Source organism: Martes martes, assembly GCF_963455335.1.
Source record: "Martes martes genome assembly, chromosome: 4".
NCBI lineage: Eukaryota > Metazoa > Chordata > Mammalia > Carnivora > Mustelidae > Martes > Martes martes.
This window is the reverse complement of record NC_137891.1, coordinates 165,242,379-165,263,364: the sequence shown is the minus strand read 5'-3', so window position 1 is coordinate 165,263,364 and position 20,986 is coordinate 165,242,379. Positions and strand designations below refer to the sequence as shown.

General features: G+C 51.1%; 2 protein-coding genes across 5 annotated transcripts in view; both read right to left on the bottom strand.

Moving 5' to 3' along the window:
- Positions 1 to 1,199: 1,199 nt before the first annotated feature.
- Positions 1,200 to 5,317, bottom strand: SMIM12 (small integral membrane protein 12). Of its 3 annotated transcripts, none has more exons than XM_080799890.1 (2): positions 5,203 to 5,317; positions 1,200 to 2,137 (listed from the first exon to the last, which is right to left on the bottom strand). In XM_080799890.1, the coding sequence occupies exon 2, from the start codon at positions 2,130 to 2,132 to the stop codon at positions 1,854 to 1,856; it is 279 nt and encodes a 92-aa protein (XP_080656016.1). In that variant the 5' UTR covers positions 2,133 to 2,137; positions 5,203 to 5,317; the 3' UTR covers positions 1,200 to 1,853. The 3 variants fall into 3 exon arrangements, with proteins under 3 accessions (XP_080656016.1, XP_080656015.1, XP_080656017.1); XM_080799889.1 differs by lacking the exon at positions 5,203 to 5,317 and adding an exon at positions 4,952 to 5,161; XM_080799891.1 differs by lacking the exon at positions 5,203 to 5,317 and adding an exon at positions 4,985 to 5,161.
- Positions 5,318 to 10,153: 4,836 nt separating this feature from the next.
- Positions 10,154 to 20,986, bottom strand: part of DLGAP3 (DLG associated protein 3) — a gene marked incomplete at its 5' end in the record, with an annotated part of 39,456 nt that continues 28,623 nt past the window's right edge. Inside the window, 4 exons of one of the 2 annotated variants that reach the window (XM_080800747.1) lie at positions 10,154 to 11,026; positions 11,749 to 11,892; positions 12,132 to 12,223; positions 13,166 to 13,650. In XM_080800747.1, coding sequence (XP_080656873.1) covers positions 10,808 to 11,026; positions 11,749 to 11,892; positions 12,132 to 12,223; positions 13,166 to 13,650 — 940 coding nt within the window. In that variant the 3' untranslated portion in view covers positions 10,154 to 10,807. The remainder of the gene's footprint in view (positions 11,027 to 11,748; positions 11,893 to 12,131; positions 12,224 to 13,165; positions 13,651 to 20,986) is intronic. The other variant, XM_080800748.1, reaches the window with a different exon arrangement.

Sequence of the window (20,986 nt, the reverse complement as noted above, 5' to 3'; positions counted from 1 at the left end):
CCCGCCTGTTAACACCATCAGGCCTCAGATCCTGAGATAAGAGAAGCAGGACAGACACCCTCCCCCGTTTTTAAAGATTGTGCATTCTTCACCATACGTTCCTTCCTTCCTTCTCCTCACTTAGGTTAAATGTCAGTGGACTTCACGAGACAACAGGTCCTCATGCCTCTTCCTGCCCTCTGCTCTCACTGCCCTTCCAACAGCTCCAGTAACATCTTAAGCGGCAGCATTTAGTATAAACCCCTGCAGCCATGCAGGAAAGACATTTAGAACCTTGAAACTGCTCATCCCACTTCATCCAAAATGCCATTTAATGGTCCTGCCATTTACTCCCAAATGCAGGAGAAGCCTTATAAAAGACAGTCATTGTGATACTTACACTACTTAACAATCAAAAACAACCCAAGTGTCCAGCAACTGGGAAATTATTAAAAACAAACTATGCTTTATTCCCACTTCATGGGCAATTATGCAGCTATTAAAAACAACTACGATTATGAAGACCATGTGATAAGACAGAAAAATGATTGCAATATAAAACACTATGTAAAAAAATATATAAAATGAAAGGGACAGTAATGATAAGAATCTTAAAATAACAGGGCATCCAGGTGGCTCAGTTGGTTTAGCGTCTCCCTTCGGCTCAGGTCATGGACCCAGGGTCCTGGGATTGAGCCCCAAGTCAAGGTCTCTGCTCAGCAGGGAGGCTGCTTCTCTCTTCCTCTACCCCTCCCCTGTTTGTGCACTCTCTCATTTGCGTGCTCTCTCTCAAATAAATAAAAATATTTTTTAAAAAATTTAAAAACGATGCCAAGAATTAGTGAAAGGTAACAAAATGCTACCTTTTTAGTCGTACTGGAGCCCTGGAGTAGGGGCAACCATTTTTTCAATATCTACCAAATGTTCTTTCATGTATATATATTACTTTTACAGGAGAAAATGTATGTCTGTGTATAGTTGAACATTTTGATAGCAACTGTTAAGCTCCCTGGTCTACACTGAATTCACATTTTTAAAGGTCCTATAAACCTCATCTCATCATGACAAAAAAGCTCCTGGAAACCTGCACCTCCAGGACTCAGTGCCTGGGCCCCAAAGCCCTTGGTTAAAGGTCAATGTTATCCAACCCTGAGATGCCTGCACTTGCATAACTCCTAAGGAGACTCCAACACCATCTGGAAGATCGGATTAGATCAATATGGTTGTCAGGTGCAACTTTAATGAAGTTTTGTACCATACAGTGATGGGGAGGGGGGTGACTGTTTTCAAGCAAATTCACCTGTCCCAAGGTAAACAGCCTGGGCTTCCAAGGACAGTAAAAGGCTTTTCTCCCCGGGGAGTCTCATTCCTGAGCTGACAGGACAGGATTTCAGGAAGAATGCGTACAAGAAGAGGGCAAACTAGTGAAGGGAGTCAGGTAGCTTTTTGAATTCTTCCCAGTGTACACTGGACCTAGGCATGTAGGCATCCCTCCTAAGGCAGCACGCCAACCCCAGCCACTCCCACTTGAGGCCAAAGTACCTCCCCAAAGAAACAGACAGCCATCATTCATTTCATGACACTCCTCCCCGCAGTGCGCCCAGAAGCGCAGAAGCCTGAGCAGTTTCGGCCACCATACAACACATGCAGCCTTCAGGCCAGAACCCTCAAGGGCCCTCCTCTTCCCTGGCCCCTCAGCTGTTCGCGTGTCCGCCTGGCAGCAGAAGAGGGGCTGGTGTGTGCGGGGCTGGGTGGTATGGGAGGGGCAAGAATGAGCAACACAGCAAATCCCATGTGGGTTCTGGAGCAGGGTAGACATGATGGCAGGGCCAGTCATGGCCCACACAAGGACCCATAGGGCTCTGTGTCCTTCGTTAATTCTTCTCCGGGCGGTTTCTGTTCAGGACAGCTTTAGGGGCAAATTCCAGCTTGTCCTTAAGGCTCACCACCTGGGTATGGTCCTTGCCTAGCAGTTCATCCAGCTTGCGGTCCTCCCGGCGCTCAGAGATGCTCTTCTCCTCCTCCACAGGCTGGGGATCCTTTCCCCGGATGAACCATTCCAGGTGGTAACCCACAGCCCCGACCACAAAGGCCACAGGAAATGTGACATAGGGAGCATAGGTACGCACCACGGTCCAAAGCACAGGCCACATGACATCTGCAGAAGAGCACAAGGCAGCATTAGGGAGAAACCAGCATCCCCCTTCCCACCGAATACGGACAACCCACCAGGGCTCTCCTTTCACTAGGCAGCCTGGCACAACTGACTGAGCATCCACCACATAGTCATGCAAGAGGATATCTTGCTTAGGCAACAGTTAGGGCCCCAAAACAATCTAGAAAATTCTGAAAGACATGATTGTTAAGAGGGCAAGAATCTCTATTTTATGTACTATACTCATTGACCATTATGCAACCATGTTTGACAGTGTTCCCCACAAGGGAACCTCTGAACTTACCTAACAAAGATTCAAGCCAGTGACTAGCCCCAGTCCGTCCCTCCACACTTTACTGACATTTCAGGAATGGAAAAGAGCTTTCCTCTGCTCTAAGCAATTTCTCTACGAACAGTGCCAGCCACACTTTTCCCACTGTGTATAGTCCCACTGTGACTCTCCTGGCTCCCAGATAATGAGAAGTAGTTCCTTTGCCTCACACAAAGAATAAGGAGCATATTTAAATGGCCAAAGCCCTAATCCATTACTCAACCATTCTGGATTTTAGATAATTATTTTTTCCTATTCTGAACTTGATCTTTCTAAAAATGAGACATACCTACGCTTTGCAAAACTGCTGTCCAAACCCCTTTCAAAATACATTCCCTCCAACCAAACCCATACCCTCATATTTGCATGATAAACTCCTAAATATATCACCAACACATTATACATACTCTGAACATGATAGGCCTTGCATTATTCTGTTTTAAAGCACACACACACACACACACACACACGCATTGTAAAAGCCATGGCGGGGTGCAGGGGAGAGTGGAATGGCCCTGGAGCACCCTGAAATGAAGACAACACCAAAAAAAAACCACAGAAACACACAAACTGGTTCACTGTAATGGCCATTTAGTCTCAAGACTATTACCATTAACAGTTATCAAAGATAATTCATGGGCCACCTGGGTGGCTCAGTTAGTTAAGCCTCTGACTCTTGATTTCAGCTCAGGTCATGATCTCAAGGTTGTTGGATCGAGTCCTGAGCCCAGCTCCACGCTCAGAGTAGAGTCTGCTTGTTCCTCTCCTTCTATTCTTCCCCCTACTTGCTCTCTCTTGCTCACTAATAAATAAAGTCTCTTTAAATAAAAAAAAAGATTACTCACATTATCATAATAATGATAGCTACCATTTACTGAGCACCTATGTGCCAGTCCTTGGGCTAAGCACTTTAAATATAGTATCTCCTTTTACCCTCATGTCCACTCTATGAGGTAGATGGTATTATCAGAGGGTTAAGTAACTTGCCCCAAAGTCTCAAACAAAAGATCACTCACTCCATTTGCACCTATGTAGGTGTTTCTCCACTTGGCTATCTCTAAAGTGTACAACTGAAATCTCACCAAGAATAGAATGATGCTCTCTCTTTCTTTGGTTCCAGTTCTCTTCGGAGAAATCCCAGCATTCTGTGGACCCAAGACTATCATGGACCATTATCAGGGAAAAGCTTGTAGCAGCTCTGGGTCCTTTGTCTCAGCACCAGGCCTATGCTGGACAAGTCACCCGCTGGTCGTCACCTGATCTTAACAACACCTCTATGAGGTAGGACTTATTAGCCCAGGTTTGCATCTAAGGCCACAAAGGCTCGGGGACATTATGTGAACTTGTCCAAGATCACTAGAAGTGACAGAACCACTGCTTCTGAACCGAGGCCTCTCCAAACTTCAACGCTTGTGCTCTTTCTAGTGGCAAGAACACACTGCAGATAGGTGTACTGTTTCTGTCCAAATACTGGACCTGGGGAGTGCTTCCTGCAATTTTTTTCCATCAACTTGGCATGTCACTATATGGAAGAGTCTCCCTTTTGGCAAACTCTAAGATTACTCAGAGATATGTGAGATTATAGGACTCAGACGATGTTAAAAGAAACACCCCTGAAGAACCTCAAACCTAATACTTCATTTTCTTTTCTACCTTTTATGCAAGCTATGCATAAGTAAATATGTACCCTAAACAGCAATCCTCCATTCAGATCCCCAATTTGTTGTAAAACAAACCAAACATGAGTCCATAATTCACAGCATCTCCCACATGCAGCAAAGGGCTCTCTCTGATGTCCCGCCCACATTCTAATCATTCCCAAATAAGTCAATGCATTCATTTATTCAACAGTTAGAACCACTTTCTCCTTGTCAGACATTATGCTGGAGGCCTACCCCACCTGTCTGCATTTCTCCAAACACTGAAGCTCCAAAAGGGCAACGACCATGTCTCTATGGCCCTCACTGTGACCTATCCATCCCCCACCTTCCTGCCCTGCCTGCCATAAAGTGCTCCCAGAAAAGTTTGTTAAGCGAATGAATGACAGCTCTAACAACGCACCAGTGTAAAACTTCAGCAGACGCCCAACCCCTCGCCCTCACAAGGCGGCAGGAATACAGCAGGCTACATTGCTGATGCAAGAAGCTAAACACTCCCTAACAAGTCATCCCCAGGGTATCAAAATGAAGGCGGCAAAAGCGTCCCGCAAATACTCGAACGTCTTCTTTCCAACCCGGCACAGAGGAAGCCTGAGTGTCCGGTAAAGGTCAAGTGGGTTGCTAGGAAACCTGCCCTTGTGCGGGCGCCCATGAAACCCAATGAGACCCGAAGCCGCAGTCCGAGGGGCAGAGACCTGACAGGGTGGAAGGACTGGCCCTGACCGTCACTCGAGCCCGGACCAGGGATGGGAGCGCAACTGAGGTCCGAGTCCCAAGTATCTGGCCTTCTCCCTCCTCTGGGTTCCCGGTCCCCTGCCCGTGTCTCACCACCCTCGTGGCCTCGGCAGCGTCCGTTCTCACCCCCGTGCCTGAGCCCGAGAAGCGCTGGCCGCCGGGGGTCGGCTGGGCGCCCAGACTCGGCCCCCGAGCCCTGGGAAGATGTCAGGCCCAGCCAGGGCCGGAGCCGACACCCTTCCCTAACTCAGAGGTCACTCACTGCCAGGAGCCGTCACCTGACAACGGGCGGCCCCGGCGGCCGCTCGCGGAAAGGGAACTGCCCGCTGGGACCTCGTGCTCACCTGCGCCGCAGCCCGCACTCCACGGTCCTGCCCCCGCCCTCCGCCCGCCTTCTCGCTAGCTCGCTCGCAGGAAGCACCGACGTCGCCCCTCCCAGCGGCCCGCGGGGCCGGGCCCCGGGACCCCGCCCACCGGCGCCAGCTCTCTCCGAGCGCGCCGATTGGCTGAGCTCCAGTCAAAGGACCGGAGGAAGCTGAGGGTCCGCAGCGGACTCCGCTGCGCGGAGATGGGTACAGCGCCCCCTCGTGGCTTGGAGGGTTTCCCAATGACGTCAGCACGTGGAGAAAAGTGGAAGGTCATCCATTCATTTATTAAACTGATGTTTATTGGTCGTCTCTAAGACCTAGGTCTGGACACACAAAAATAAAAGACACGTTCGTTGATTCCAAGAAGATCTCCTTAACAGGATATAGTCTAGAACTCTAAGAACTCTTCAATCTAGGTTAGTTTTCTAGCCACGTGACCTTGGGAACACTATTAATCGGCCAGAGCCGCCTTGCCCTCTGATGCATAAAGGTAATAACACCTACTTCACAGGATGTTGTGAGGGTTTGATGAGATAATGCAAGTTAAGTGCTGCGCCAGGTACATAGCCACAGGAAATAAAATGGTTCTGGTGTCAGTATACAAAGAACTGAAATATAGTGAAACCTAAGTCTTGCCTTACCCCTCAGATACAAGTATTCACTCCCCCTGTGTCCCCACTATGCCCTGTACAGACATCTATTTCATCAGGTACAGTTGACCTCTGAAAAACAGGGGCTTAAAACTGTGTGGATCCACTTACACGTGGGTTGTTTTTTTTTTTTCCAATAAATGCAGAATGGTACTAGAAATATATTATCTCTTCGTTATGATTTTCTTAATAATATTTTCTTTTCTCCAGTTTATTTTATTGTAGGAATACAGTGAATGATACATATAACATACGTAATATGTGTTAATCAACTGTTTATGTTATCAGGAAGGAATCTGGTCAACAGTAGGCTATTAGTAGTTAAGTTTGGGGGGTGTCAAAGTTATACATGGATTTTCCACTGTTTGGGGGGTGGGTACCCTTAGCGCTGTCATTGTTCAGGGGTCAACTGTATAGAGAAATAATGCCCCCACTAGCTCTGCCTTCTCACCTCTGTTCCACAAGTCTCAGCCAAGCATATTTCTTTATCTTTAGTAACACAGGCTAAACCCCTCATAGTCCCCCATGCAGACTGTTTCACACCTCTGTGCCTTCATTTATTATGCGTTTTCATCTACCTGGAGTGCCTTTCTTTACCAAAATAGCTCTGGCTCATTTTTCAAGCTTAAGGGATACCTCCAGAGGAAGCCTCCTAGACTCCATCACACGTTAGATGCCCTTCTTCTATGATCTCAAAGAGGTCAGTGCTAAGCTCTGGCAGCGGAGATAGAAAGGAACAGCACAGAGAAATATGTAAGAGACTATTACTAGCAGAACTTGTTCACTAAATGAATGTGTAGAAAAGAGAAGGGAACACAATTGCCCAAACAATTAGCATTCAGCCAGCCAATGGACACGTGTTAGACACTGGGGATGCAAAAATGACTAGAACCACCCCTGTCTTCAGGAGTTCTCGAAGCAACTGCTGGGGAAGCAGAGGGCTCTACAAACTGCCAAGGGAGTTTGAGAAACGTGACAACAGAAGCATGCATAGATCTCGCAGAGGAGAAACCCAAGAAGAATCAGGGAGGGCTCACCAGAGGAACCTGCCCTTGAGCTGAGTCTCAAGTGAGGGCTAGTAGTTTGGTCAGGCAGAATGGAGTGGGGCTTGAGAGCACAGACCTAGGAATCAAAAGTGGGTTCAAATCCTGCCCCTGCTGCCTGCTAATCTCAGAAAGGCTGTTTACACTCTTCGTTTAAACAAATGTAATGAGAGTACCTGTCCCCAAGGGTGGTTCTGAGTCCTAGTGACCTAATGTGTATTAAAAGCTTGGCATGGTACTTGGCGCCTCCTGAGTGTTCAACAAATGGTCACTGGTATGTTTAGTATTCCCCAAATTGATTCATCCTTCTGCAATGTCCTATGTTCACTTATGGTTTTACTTATTCACTAAGCCAAAACCCTAACTAACATTTTCAAAATCTCATCTTTGCACTATTCCCCAAACTCAGCTCAGAGCACTTGTCTCTCCTGAATGTCTCTCAAGTTCTTCATCACTCATCTCTTACGTGAACGACCTTAGCGACTCCCTCAATGGTCTTCTTCCACCTTCCACTGCTCTCTCCAGTCCATTTCCATTCTTAGCCAAAGAGGTTTTTCAAAAACTTACATAAAACCATGAAATTTCCAGGGAACCTGGGTGATTTGGTAGGTTAAGTGTTGACCTTCAGTTCAGGTCATAATCCCAGGGTCCTGGGATTGAGCCCTGTGTTGGCCTCCCTGCTCCATGGGGAGCCTGCTTCTCCGTCTCCTACTCCCCCTGTTTGTGCATGCTTGATCTCTCTCTCTCTCTTTCTCTCAAATAAGTAAATAAAATCTTTTTTAAAAAATGAAATCTCCAGCTTAAACCCTCTCTCTTCCCATGGGTCCCTTCTGGCCGCATCTCCTCTAAACCCTCTCCACCCCAACCAAGCCTGTCACCTCCCTCCAGTCTCTGCTCCTCCCACAATCCTACACACACATACCCTACCGTGCATTTGCCCAAGCTGATGCCTTTGCCTGAAATGAATGTCCTCCCTCTCTTCCTCAGCTGCAAAACTCTAACTCACCCTGCAAGACCCAGTTCAAAAGGCCCTCTTGCAGAAAGATTTCCCAGACTCAACCAGCTGCTAGAGGTTTCCTCCTCTGGTCTCCTCAGCTCCTCTGGGAGAAGCTCCCTCTGTACATGCCATTCTGTTTATGTGCCTGGCTTTGGCCAGCTGGGACCAATCAAAAGCACAGGGACTGGACCTAATCCTTCACTTGTCTGTGGTGCTGGGCTCCCCAGGGGAGACTCCCACATGGGGAGATTAAGATGTCATGTCTGTATCAAGATGTTAACTATACTTGTTCAGGGTTGCATTGCTCCTCTATTCCCATCCCATTTATACCTCATGGTCCTGGGAAACCAGGCCCAGATTCTGGGAAAAGACATAGACCTATAAAGAGCTGTAGAGTGTAGAAGATTAAACACAGACTCAGCCACTTCTTGGCTTTGTGATTTGGGGTAAGTTGTTTAAACTCTCGAAGCCTTAGTTTTCTCACCTGTCAATGATGGTTAACAACAATATCGGCTTTAAGGATTGCTCCGAGTACCATCTAGTGCCCATGTTCCAGTTTTAGAGATGGGAAAACTCAATCTCAGAGAGGTGAAGTGACCCAGCTAAAGGCTCCCTTGGCAAGTCCAGGGGAAATAGACAAATGGGCATTTCCAGTGGAAACTCTGGGATGGTCATACAACCTAAGTGTCTCAAGCCTGGCTGCCCATCAAAACCACCTTGCACACCTGTTAAAAACTCACTTGGGGGCAGAGAGTCTATTCCCAGTGTTGGACAGGGCCCAGGAATCTGTGTGAGAGCAGCTCCAAACTGACTCACTTGCGGGAATTTGGATCACATGGGGTTCACTCCACCTTCTGTGGTCTCATATGAGTGTGTGTGTATGATTTCTTGCTTTTCAGGTGGCCTCCCACACTGGCCCATAAAAACCTATTCAAAACCCTTCCATGCATGGCTCCCCGTGGCTCTGAGGACCCAGGCCCACCTGTCTCAAGTTGACCCAAAAGCCCAGCATGGTCACGCCTCTGCACTCCTGATGCTCTTTCTCCTCCTGGCCTTTGCACAACTGTTGTCTGATCTTGGAGCATTCTTCCCAGAGCTGGCCCTCCTCCAGTAGCTCTTTCCAGCACTCACCCTTATTCTGTAACTGCTTGTTTACTTGTCTGTTAGCGCCAGAAGTGTAGAAACTACACTTGTTCAGGGCCATCTCCCAGGTGCTGGCCAGTGCCAACAGTGGTCCTTGATAAACGCCTGCTGAATAAATGAATGAGAATGGCCTAGTCCAGTGTGGCCCAGAAGGGCAGTCAAAGCCTTGGGTGGCTCTTCTTCCTGCCTCAGGGTGACACATCAACCCCAAGCACTGGATGGGGTTGCCAGACCAGGTGGGGGCTGCCATCAAACCCTTCTGGGCTTGGAAAGCTGTAGAACTAAAAGCTCCCGGTTTGGCGTGAGACAGACCTGGTCTACCACTCCTAGCCCTCCCTGTGACATTGGACAGTTCACAGAACCTCTCCTGAGCAGCTTTCTCACCTGTCCTAAGGATGAGCTACATTCGTGTAAAGCCCTCCCCCCTCCACCCCACCACCTGGCCCACAGCAAACATCCCAAAAACATTAGCCAGCACTACTAGCTCAGGGTTGTTACTTAGCTTTCCAGGAAAGCTCCATTCTCCCCTTGGAACCCCCACCAAAGTGCCCACCCAGAGGAGTTATCAAAAAAGGTGATAACACTAAATCGAACAGCGTTTCTGCTGCTGATCAGGTGGGGTGGAGCAGAGGCAACACCAGACCCTTAGGAGAAGGGAAACCAGTATCCATCTGCATCTAAGAATAACAGCACTCCCTGTTTGTGGAGCACAGGCAGGTCCACCAAGGCTCTGGGCTGCCTGTTGCCGGAGGAAGCCTGGGAGCAGTGGGGGGCAGAAAGAGAAATGGACTGAACTAGGAGTGGTAGAGAGAAAACCCTTCCCTCCTCGTCCCTTGGGTCCCTCCAGGAGGGCTCAGGTCCTCCTGCGGCCACCAGGGGGCCGAATCCCCTTTGCCCCAGCGGGCCCAGGCTACCACGCTCTCCCAAACAGAGAGAGTGGCTCCCGGCCTGCCCTCCCTCCATCCCCCACCCTCCACCTCCCCACCCCCACCCCACCCCCACCCCCGCCGTTCTCCTACCCACCCCACACACACTCCTGGCTTCCACACACGGGGCAGAGGTGACTCCTTCTGGAGAGAGCAGCCGGCTCGAGTGCAGTTCTGCCGTTTTATTTTTCCTGGGATACTCAAGGGGATGTGGGAACAGCCACAGGTGTGGTGAGGGGAAGCCCCATCTCCCCTCCCCAGCAGCTGGGAAAGGGGAGAGGCCCAGGCGCCCTGGTCCTGGGTTGGTCCAGCCACTGTGGTCCCTGGGCCCGGTGGGCTGAGGGCTGAGGGTGAGCCCCTGGGAGGGTGGGGCAGGCTCCTAGGTGGGGTTCGGGATTCTTCATAAAAAGCCACGAAGCTTGATCCCCACGAAGCCCAGCCCCGCGGGGTGGGGAGAGGGGACGCAGAGCCCAGATGGGGGACCCGGCCCGGCCTGGCCCGTGGGGGTGGGGAGTGGGGGGTAATGGCAGAGATGGTGCCCGTGGGGAGGAGGTGGGGACGAAGCGTCGGACCAGGAGAGAAGGGGGTCCAGGTGGGGGCGCAGGGCGGAGAGGCACGGCCCCCAGCCCAGCCCGGGCGCCTTCGCGTGGGATCAGGAAGGTAAAAAACCCACGAGAGTGTGACGGGCAGGAGGAGCCGGGGCGTGCGGTGCCGGCGGGGCGGGCGCACGGGGCGGCCCGCGTTCACAGTGACCTCGACGCTGGGTGTACAGTACGGGTAGAAAACCGCGGGCCCGGGCCCGGGCCGGGCGGGCCGGGCCGGTCACAGCCTGGTCTGGGCCTCGGGGATGTAGATCTCGATGCTGTCGGCACTCTCGGTGGCCGAGCTGTGGCGAAAGGAGGCGGCGCGCTTGGCCGCCAGGAGCCGCTTGCGCGCTTCCTGCCGCTGCCGGTCCACCGAGTCCAGGGAGCGCTCCTTCACCGGCACGCCCCGGCCCCGCGAGGGCTTCTTTGGTATCGGCGGAGGGACCTTCTTCTCCTCCTGCCGGGAGAGGGGGGCGGTGGCTCAGTCTGCGGGCGGGGACCCCCCCATCCCCCGCTCGCGCCCCCGCCGCCCCAGGAGGCTGACACCGCGCGGCTCCGACGCCGGAGGGCGGCCCGAAGCCCCAGGTGTGCCTGGGACAAGGTCAAAATCCACTTTTCATTAAAAATTACGAATCCGGGCGCCCCCTGGTGGCGCCGTTCGCGACAACTCGCATTTGAGCGCTCGCTCCTCCCGGGCTCCTCCAGGGACCTGGGTGGGAAGTGGGCGATTTCCCTCCCGTCGGGAGGAATGCAGCGGCCCCGACTCACGCAGGGCAATAGGGGTTCGCTACCGGGCATCTGGGCCTCATCACAAGACAACGTCTAATGCGGTGAGTGCTGAGGGGCACCCCAAGATCCCCTCCGTGCCTAGGTCCAAACTAAGGGCAGTCCCCTCTTCTGGAAGCTTTAGTTCTGCTCCCTCAGACTACAGCTGGTGGGAGGTAGCTATAGCCACCTCGGGGTTCTGGCAGCTCAGGCAGTGATGGGCACAAGGCCAAGCAGATGGCTGTGACCACGAGTGTGGTCCTATTAGAAGCAGACGGTCACCATCATGGATTCAGGACTGCCTTTGCTGCCCGTGAATGCCCTCGGCTCCCTTCCTCTCCCCACACAGGCCCTTTGTGGAGAAGGGCATTTTCCAGGGTCTGGCCTCTTGGCTTGAAGGGACTCTCCCCCTACCTTGGGCTCCAGGAGTTTCCAGCTGTTGGCCTTGAGTTGCTGTAGCTCCAGGAACTTGAGGGTCACATCCTCTATAGAGAGCTGCAGGAGGTCCCAAAAACCCGCCAGGTCCTGGAAGGTGGGCACGGGGAACGCAGTGGGGTCCTTCAATAGAGGGAGACAGAGGAGAGACAGCTGGTCAGGAAGGTCTGCACCCCAGCCAGGACCAGAGAAAGCCCCATCCATCCTCCCCACCAGGAAGCTCAACCTGGGAGAGTGGGGTCTGGGGGAGGGGGAGGTAGGGAGACAAGAAAGAACCCAGGCCGATCTGTCTTGGGCACAAACACCTGGTCTCACCTCCAGGCATATACCCCCCCGGGGGGCTCCAGCTCATGGGCACTCACCATGCTTTGCTGACACAGCCGGAAGAACTGCTGAACCTTCTGGGACAGGAGAAGCTGTGTGCTGCCCACGGCACTGCGGATCTTCTCCAGGACTGGGGAGCAGAAGCAGATTCAGAGGAGGACGGGTGCCTCTCATTTCCCAGCCTCTGAGAAGTCTGCCCTGAATGACTCAACCCTGCCTTATCTGGCACTCTCTGTTCGTCTGTCCCCTCCAGCCCCTTCCCCATCCCATCCCCAAGTCCCTAACAAGCGGCTCCTATCCCACGGCACCAAGAAGGCTGGATCCTCAGACACCAGCATTTCTTCAGACAACCTCCATTTCGTAAGCACTTATCCTCCTGTGTCCTTCTTTCCTCCTGTGTCATGGAACAGAGGGAAACCAGCCCCCACCTGGCCCTCCAGGCTTACCCAGGCACCAGCTCAATGACCACCCATTGGCGGAACTTTGTCACTCGTCAGTAGGTGACTCCTTGACTCATCAAGAGTTACTGAAAATTTCTTGTGCGTGACTCTCATCTTCCTAGTCACTATCCCATCAACTTAGGGATTCTGAGGTATGGCTGCGTCTCCCCTCAGATGGACCTGCAGGGAAGGGCTGTGGCCTCCCTCAGTCCAGGGCCATGTCTTGGGGCAGAATGTCCTCCACCTAGGCCTCAGACAGTGATCTGACCTTGTGCACTGCCTCGCCCTCCAGTTTGTAGTGTGGTCCCACTCCCTGGGTCAGTCCTGGACTCCCACACCAGTGAAATGGGAACAGAGTCCCCTTGACCTCCATGGGCTGGGTGACTTGGCCCTGCCGTGCCCTTCCACCTGGTCACTTGCCCAGTCCCACCCTGGCTTCTGAAGCTGTTTCCCCGCTTCCTTCCAAGAGCTCCCAGCATGCCCTGCGGCCAAGGGGGACCCACAAAGATCCAGGTCAAAGAAGCAAACTACGAGGACGCACACTCAAGCCCAGGCAGAGGGCTCTCCCGTTCCACTGCTCACCGCGCAGCCCCAGCTACGATCCCTTCGCGCATGCAGGGCCCCTCACTCACTCTCCTCGGGCAGCTCATAGTCCTCCGCCTCCCGCTCCATCTGCTGGCACCAGTGCTCCAGCTTCTCCACCTCCGCCCTCAGCATCTTGATGAACCACTCGCCGTCCCGCGGGCAAGGGGACGTGCGGCCTGAGTCGGGGAGGCTACGTGAGCCGCGCTCCATCCAGGAGTCACGGCGGCTGGACCCAGGGCCGGGGGTGGGGGCAGGGGCAGGGCCTGGCGACCCATCAGTGGCCGGCGGCTCATACGGCAGTGGGTAGCCCTCGCGGTAGGCCCACTGGCCCTGCGTGTGGACCGTGCGGAAGACTGAGTAGGTGGGGGCCCGGGGCCCGGGCTGGGGCTCAGAAGCGTGCCTCTGGAAGGAGCGTCCAAACTGCAGGGCCTTGTCTTCTGTGGCCACTGTGGCCAGGCCGGCCAGGCCCTCCAGCTCCAGGTCCGCCTGCACACCCGCGGTCACGCTGTTGGAGCGCTTGAACCTTGCCCGCCTGGTGAGAGAGGTGGCTGTCATCTCTGCTCCCGCCCAGTCTCATCCCTGCCCTCCACCCCTGGCAACCTCCCCTCACCCCGCGCCCCCCCCCCCAGGCCAAAAGGAAAAGGAATGAGAAAAGAAACCTACAGTGGGATGGACATTAACTCTTGACCTTTAAATACAGAGTCCCTGCAGGCGGCTACAGAATTCCTGCTGCACTGCCTCCGGACAGGGCTGATATTCAAAATATCTAACGATCTGCACTCCAGGGGCAGAAGAGACGCTGGTACTGCCGCCCAAATAAGAATGGACACACCCAGAGGGACGGAGCAGGACCTCCAGAAGCTGGACTGTGGGTCAGAGCCAAGGGCCGAGAGAAGGGCCAGGGTGGCAGCTCTTTCCCAGTGACCACAGAAGGATTTCAGCATTTTAACAAATAGTAACTCTTTGCTAGTTTGCACCAAAGGCAGAGGTTTGTCTTCAGCCCTTCAGAAATGGGTAAACTAGAGCCTGGAGAAGCCTGTGGTCACCTTGCTACAGAGTAGCTACCCAGAGTTTAGACCCAGGGCCCGGCTGACTCCACAGCCCAAGCACTTCCTGCTACACCAGCTGCTAGAACGTCAGTTAGAACTGCCTGGGAGAGGCCCGAGCTTGGGAAGAGCCTGCAGCTGAAAGGACTTCTCCTCTAGGGACCCCCACAGCCCAGCCCAGAGCCTGGCCAGACACAGTCAGCCAGAGCCAGTGGAGGTGAATTAAGTTGTTGGCAGGAATGACATCGGGCCTGGAAATTTCTTGTCTTTGAGTTAATATGCAAATCCTCTGCAAAACAGAATGTCAGTTGCCCTTGTTCTTCATCACCCCCTCCCCCAGTTCAGAGTTCTTTCCTCTGCAAAGCCCATGGTCCCCGAAGTGCATGGAGCTGGGGTCAGACAATCCTTGAAGAAGTGGGAGTCAGGAGATGTGGGGGTGGTGGAGGGAGGTAAACAAAAGTTGGACATCTGGAAATTTCAGGACCACAAAAGACAGACCCATCTGTCCTAAGCCACCTCCACCCCATTATGGTCTGAAGAGAGAGGGAGTGGGGCTGTCTTGGGGGACCCCTCTAGCTTCCCTGGAGTGTCCTCCAACCCCCACAACTTCAGCCTTCCTCCTGCTGCCCAGGCCTTCTCTCCCTGCCTGCCTTGCCTGCCTGCTTCCCTCCAGCTGGCGGGCTGCCTGCTGGGAGCCTGTTGTCATAGAAACCAGGCCCAGAAGGATGCTGCAGGACCCAGGAAAGAGAGATGCACTCATGTGCAGTCTCCAACAAGCCCTGTGTCCCCACCCCCCACCCAGAGAGAGAGAGAGAGAGGGAGAGAGAAAGCGAGAACATATCCTCACTGCCTCCCACATGGTCTTCACCCTGGCATCCACCCTGTCCTGCCCTGGTCAGGATTTGTTCCACCCTCTGCCTTGCCATTGAATCAGCCTCCTTTCAAGACACTTCCGTCTCCACTCAGTGCAAAAGAAAAGCACCAGAGTGAGGTCTGAGTTCTAATGCTGGCTCTGTTGCTGTGCGCCTTTGGGAAGTCGCTCACCTTCCATCTAGTGTGTGTGTGTGTGTGTGTGTGTGTGTGTAAAATAAATTACACGAGATATGATTATATATAAATACACACGCACACATATATACTACCTAAAATGATAGAAATGGACCAGTAATCCCCAAAGTACTACCTCTCTCAAAAATTATCCCTTACATATTTTCAGATCAGGGGCCCAACATTCCCTCACCAATCCAGAGCCATCTTCCTAAAGCTGCCCTTTGCCCAACGCATTCCCCTGCCCAAAACTCTTCCCCAGCTCCCTGCTGCCAAAAGAAAAAGTTCAAGTTCCCTCTGCTGGCATTCACACAATGTTAACATCTAGTCCGGAAGCAGTCCTCCTCTCCAACCTCATCCCCCTGCCCCCTCACCACATTTCTTCTTGTTCCCCAAGTAGATGATATTGGGCCCGACTCTATGTCTTTGCACGTGCTATTTCTTTTTCTAGAATGGCCTTCCTCCTCCTCCTCCCTCCCTGGCCATTTCCGACTCAAGTTATCTCTTCCTCTGTGAGCCTCCTGACTGTGCCCACGACCGCCCTCAGCACTGTACCACCCTCCGAAGCCTTCTTGGGTATGGAAGCAGCCCCAAGCCCCAACTTTTCTACTTAATTTGTTCTGTCTCCGGTGAGAGTCTCGTGTGTCTAACTGAACTGTTCTGAGGCACGTTGGCTCTACTGCCAATGTTTTCGTGCCTCTGCACTCCAGTCCGCCTTTGGCCCCTTCAGAGCTCCAGCAGTTGCAAACCACACACGTAAAGGTGGGGCTTGCCCCAGTGAAGACACCATCGAAGGCCTGCCTTTCCCTGTCTGCTGCCCTGGTCTCCCTCACAAAACATGGATCTGTCTCTCAGCCCCACTGCATGTGCTGCCTTCCACCTAGCCTCTCAGGGGTCCTGAGAAGATCACATCCCGTCTGGATAGAGCCAGGCCACACGGTCTGGGACAGAAGCATTGCCTAAGTACCCCAGGCTTCATGGTTCTCAAGTCACGACTTCAGTGAGATCTCCTCACCATATCTACCTCAAGGAAGACCAAAAGAGTTGAGGAGCTCATGGGATGCCTAGAAGCACAGTCTTCACCAATACTCCCAGCTGGGGGCCAGAGATCGGCACGGTCCCAATAGGAGTCGGTCAACCTTGTGCAAGTGGTATTTAAAACCAGCAGCGTGAGGCAAACCATAAGAGCCCCTTAACTAGAGAGAACAAACTGAGGGTCGCTGGAGGGGTGGAGACATGAGCTAAATGGATGATGGGCATTACAGAGGGTTTGAGGTAATGAGAACTAGGTGTTGTATGTAAAAGATCCATCACTAAATTCTACTCCTGAGGGTGCCTGGGTGGCTTAGTTAAGCATCTGTCTCTTTGTTTCAGCTCAGGTTATGATCTCAGGGCTGTGGGATCGAACCCCACATCAGGCTCCCCACTCAGCGCAGAGTCAATTTCAGATTCTTTCTCCATCCCCCGCTGCCCCTCCTAGTGACATGCTTCTATCTCAAATATATAAAAATCTTAAAAAAAAAAATCTACTCCTGAAGCCAATTCCACACTATATGTTAACCAACTTGAATTTAAATAAAAATCTGGAAGAAAAAGAAAACAAAATAAAATAATAAAACCAGCAGTGAGAAGCACCTGGCTGGCTCAGTCAGTGGAGCATGCAGCTCTTGATCCCAGGGTCACAGGTTCGAGCCCCATGTTTTTTTATATTAAAAATAAAGTCTTTTAAAAAATCAGAAATAAAAATAAATAATAAAAGCAGCAGTGTGGAATGTGGTCACCTAAGAAAAGAGCAATGTAACAAGGTATAAAGCCCTGGGGAACATGGACATTTCAGGGGCTGGTGGAGACAATATAGCCCCACAGGCGTTTAAGCCAGAGAGGAAGAGGAAGGAAACCAGGGCAAGGTCACCTAAAAGCAGAACAGAGATAGAGAGTCTGAAGAAGGGATAAGTAATCAACATGGAAAATGGTGTCCATTGATTTAGCAAAATGGAAGCCACTGGGGACCAAGGCAAGAGTCAGTGTGGTGGGGTACACAGATGGCAGAGGTTGGCAGGAGGTCTAGAAAACTAGGCAAGACAATTCTTTCAAAGAGCTTGGTTGAGAAGGGAGGAAAAGAAAAGACAGTGTACCTGTAAGGGAAGGATATTTTGGTTATTTTTCAATTATATCTCAATAAAGCTGGGGGAGGGAGGGAAAGAGAGGGACGTTTTATTTAGGATGGTGCTCCCATTCCATATCTTGAGAGGAGAGAAACTGCAGGGTATGCGAATAATGATTGAAGAGGTCCACATCCTAGTTCCTGGAAGCTCTGAGTAGGTTACTTTCCACGGCAAAATGGACCCTGCAGATATGATTATGTTAAGGATCTTTCGATGACAAGAAGAGTCTGGATTATCCAGGTGTGTCCAATTTAATCACAAAGGTCCTTGTGAGTGAAAGAGAGAGACAGGTATGTCCAAATCAGAGGAGATGGGATGACAGGATCAAGGCTGGAATGATGTAGTGTGGGGACTCAGCCTGCCACTGGGGCTCTGAAGAAAGAAGTGGGCTTTGAGCCAAGGAATGTGGATAACCTCTATAAACAGGAAAAAGTGACAAAACGGATTTTTCCCAGAGCTCCAAAAGGCATCAGTCCTGCCAACACCTTGATTTTAACTCAGTGAAACACAGTTCAGACTTCTGACCCCTAGAAATGCAAGATAACAAAAAGATATTATTTGATGATGCTAAATTTGTGATCATTACAGCAGTGATAGGAAACTAACACAGCCTGTAAAGAGAAATCGATTAAAGATCGAGAAGAAAGAGGTAGTCGTCCAAGGACCAAACATAAGGAGTATAAAGAATAACTAACATCCTTTGAGCACTTAGTATGCGTCAGACTAAGTATTTTGCATAAAAATACGCTCAAAACTCAGAAGCGGTCCCACAGTAAGAGTGTTAGTATCATCCCTATTTACAGATGGGAAAACGGAGGCTTAACGAGGAAAGGTGGACTCTTACGATCCGACAGTTACCAATTTAGTCCAGTCCGGCTAAGGAGGCCAGTGTTTTTGCCACTCCAGTCCACTCCACTGCCTCCCCAGGACTGAGGGAGAGGAGTGGCTATAACTGGGGAGACAATGCCTCAACCTCCGGGAGGACTGGTGGCAGAGGCAGAGGCGAGGGAAGGGAGGCAAGGAAGTTGGGGGTTGGTCCAGAAGTGGAGAGAGTTCCCACAGGATGACCCCAACCATTACAGTGAAGTGAGTGGGGAGGTGGTCTGCTGGAGATGTGGGGGTGGAGGAGGGTCAGGGGAGAAATGAGAATGAGCAGCTTTGTGGGAAGTTGCCCCGCAAAGTAGCTAAGCACAGGCACTGCCTGGAGTGAAAACCCAGCTCTACAGCTCGTGCCTCAGTTTCCTTGTCTACCCATGAGAATGATCACAGAATTCTCATGAGATAATATATTGTAAAGAATTGAGACCCGCACCTGGCCTATCCATTGTAAATGTTAGCTATTATATGGAAAGGCCCGTAGCTCTCACTGAAAAGAAAGGGAGCTGGACAAACACAATGATGGGAATGTAGCACTGAGAACCCAGGGAGGGCACTGTGGTTATTAATTATTGTGATTGCTGCTGATCACTTCCATCTGTTCTCACACAGCTTTCAGAATAAAACCTCTTTTATACTCCAAAGCACACTGTATTATAGCTAGTAATTTGCATTTGTCTGCCTTATAAATAGAGCCATTCCTCACATAAATGTTGGCTGAGTGGTTGGTTGGTGGGGGTTGGGGGGTTGGTTGGTGAGTTGGTTGGTGGGACTGGCTGGCTGGAAGGAAGGATGGTAGAGACCACTACTCATTCCCCAATATCCCTTCTCCCTTTCTTCCTCAGTAATAGGATCCCACAGTTTGAAGCTGGACACATGGCCACTTTGAGTAATGACTCTGTTACCAGTTTCCCTGGTCTAGCCATATGGCTAAGTTCTAGCTCACAGGTTATAAACAGAAGGGTATGTGCAACTTCCAGGAAACGTTCTTAAAAGGAAAATGTGCCATTTTTTGTTCCTCCCTCCTCCCTGCTGACCAGAATGCAGACACGATGGCTGGACTCAAGCAGCCATCTGGGACTAAGAGTTGGAAGCCAAGTGCTGAGGATGGAGAAGGAACAAGATAGAAGGAGGCTGAGTCCTGACACTGCACAGCACCTACCAGCTCTAAATGAATCTCTGAACGTCTAAGCAGGAGAGAAATAAACTTCTGTTTATTTGGGGGCTTTCTGTAACTCACAGCCAAACCTAATCCTAACAATAACAGATGAATTTTCAGGGTAGTGAAGTCCAGAGCTTATGTCCCTGTCTAGTTCTGGATTTGGCAGTATTTGCTGTGGTCTTCCCAACAGCTGTAAACACAGGACAGAAACCGGCCTCCGTGGTGAGTCATCACTAATTCACAACAAGGCCTGTCACAATATTTTCTCCCCGTGCTTTTTAACAAGGTTGAGGAGGTCTCCCCCCTTGAGCTCTTTGGGGGTGACAATGATCACATTCCTGATGATTCTGGAAGTTCTTATCTGGTTATTTCAGAGTGACATTTCTACTGTGATTCTCCAAGGGATAACACAAAGAGCCCTGGGAAGAAACTGGTTTATCCCAAGAGACACAATGTCCAGAGAATGTTCCACATCCAGGAGTTGTCAAAAGGCTTTACCAGGAGTATTTGGCAGCAGGCTGGCAGGGGGGTGGGGAGGAGGCACTGGGCAGGGAGGGGGTAGGGCGATAGCATTGCAGCAAGGCACAGCCATTGTACTAGCTGAGTACTACATGAGAAAGCATCTAAGGGTTTAAACATATAATCAATCAATCAAGCCCTGAGTCTATCACCCCAGCCTGGGGGCTGTGACAGTGATGCCGAGATAGGGCCAGGGTGGGAGATTTAGGAAGAGTGAGTGAGTCAGGAACTGTCCTTCAGTAGAAGTCTGAGGAATGGAGGCAGTATCCACACCCAGGGCTTGTGGTCAATCCACAATGCATTGCTTTCGCATGACTGTTCTGGGAGTACAAACTCATGAAGGCGCACCTGGGTGGCTCAGTCAGTCAAGCGTCTACCTGCGGCTCAGGTCATGATGCCCCATAGGAATTGCATCCTTGCTCAGCATGGAGCCTGCTTCTCCCTCTGCCTGCCACCCTCCTGGCCCCCCCTTGTGTGCGCTCACTCTCTCTCTCTTTCTCTCTGACAAATAAATAAAATATTTTTTAAAAATATTCATGAGGATGGAAGCTTCCTCCCCAGGCCTCAAGGGGCCCTTTTCTTTCAGCCCAAAGCCAGAAATTATCATGATGCTAAGGAAAGAGTGATGGGAGGGGGGTGGCCTTCCTACATAGAGTTCTCCTGCTGGCCCTGTTTGGGCTCAATTGGTTATAAGTAGGGTTGCTAGATAAAATAGGGGACTCCCTTTTAAATTTGAATTTCAGATAAATAACAATTTTTTAGCATATTTCATGTAATATTTGGGAACTACTTACATAAAAATTTTTCAACATTCATATCTAATACCCAAATTTAACTGAGCATTCTGGTGTTTGTTTAATTTGTTTGTTTTTGCTAAATCTGGAATTTAAGATAAGGCCTTAATAGGAAGGATCTAGAGGTAAAAGATGCAAGGGAATCCCCATAGTTAAGCGTTTGAGGCAAAAACGACATGGTTTCTATGTTCTTTAAGGGCTCCAGGAACAGTCTTCTAATGTTTAGCAAGGATATTTGATGCATTCTTTTATTCTGGCC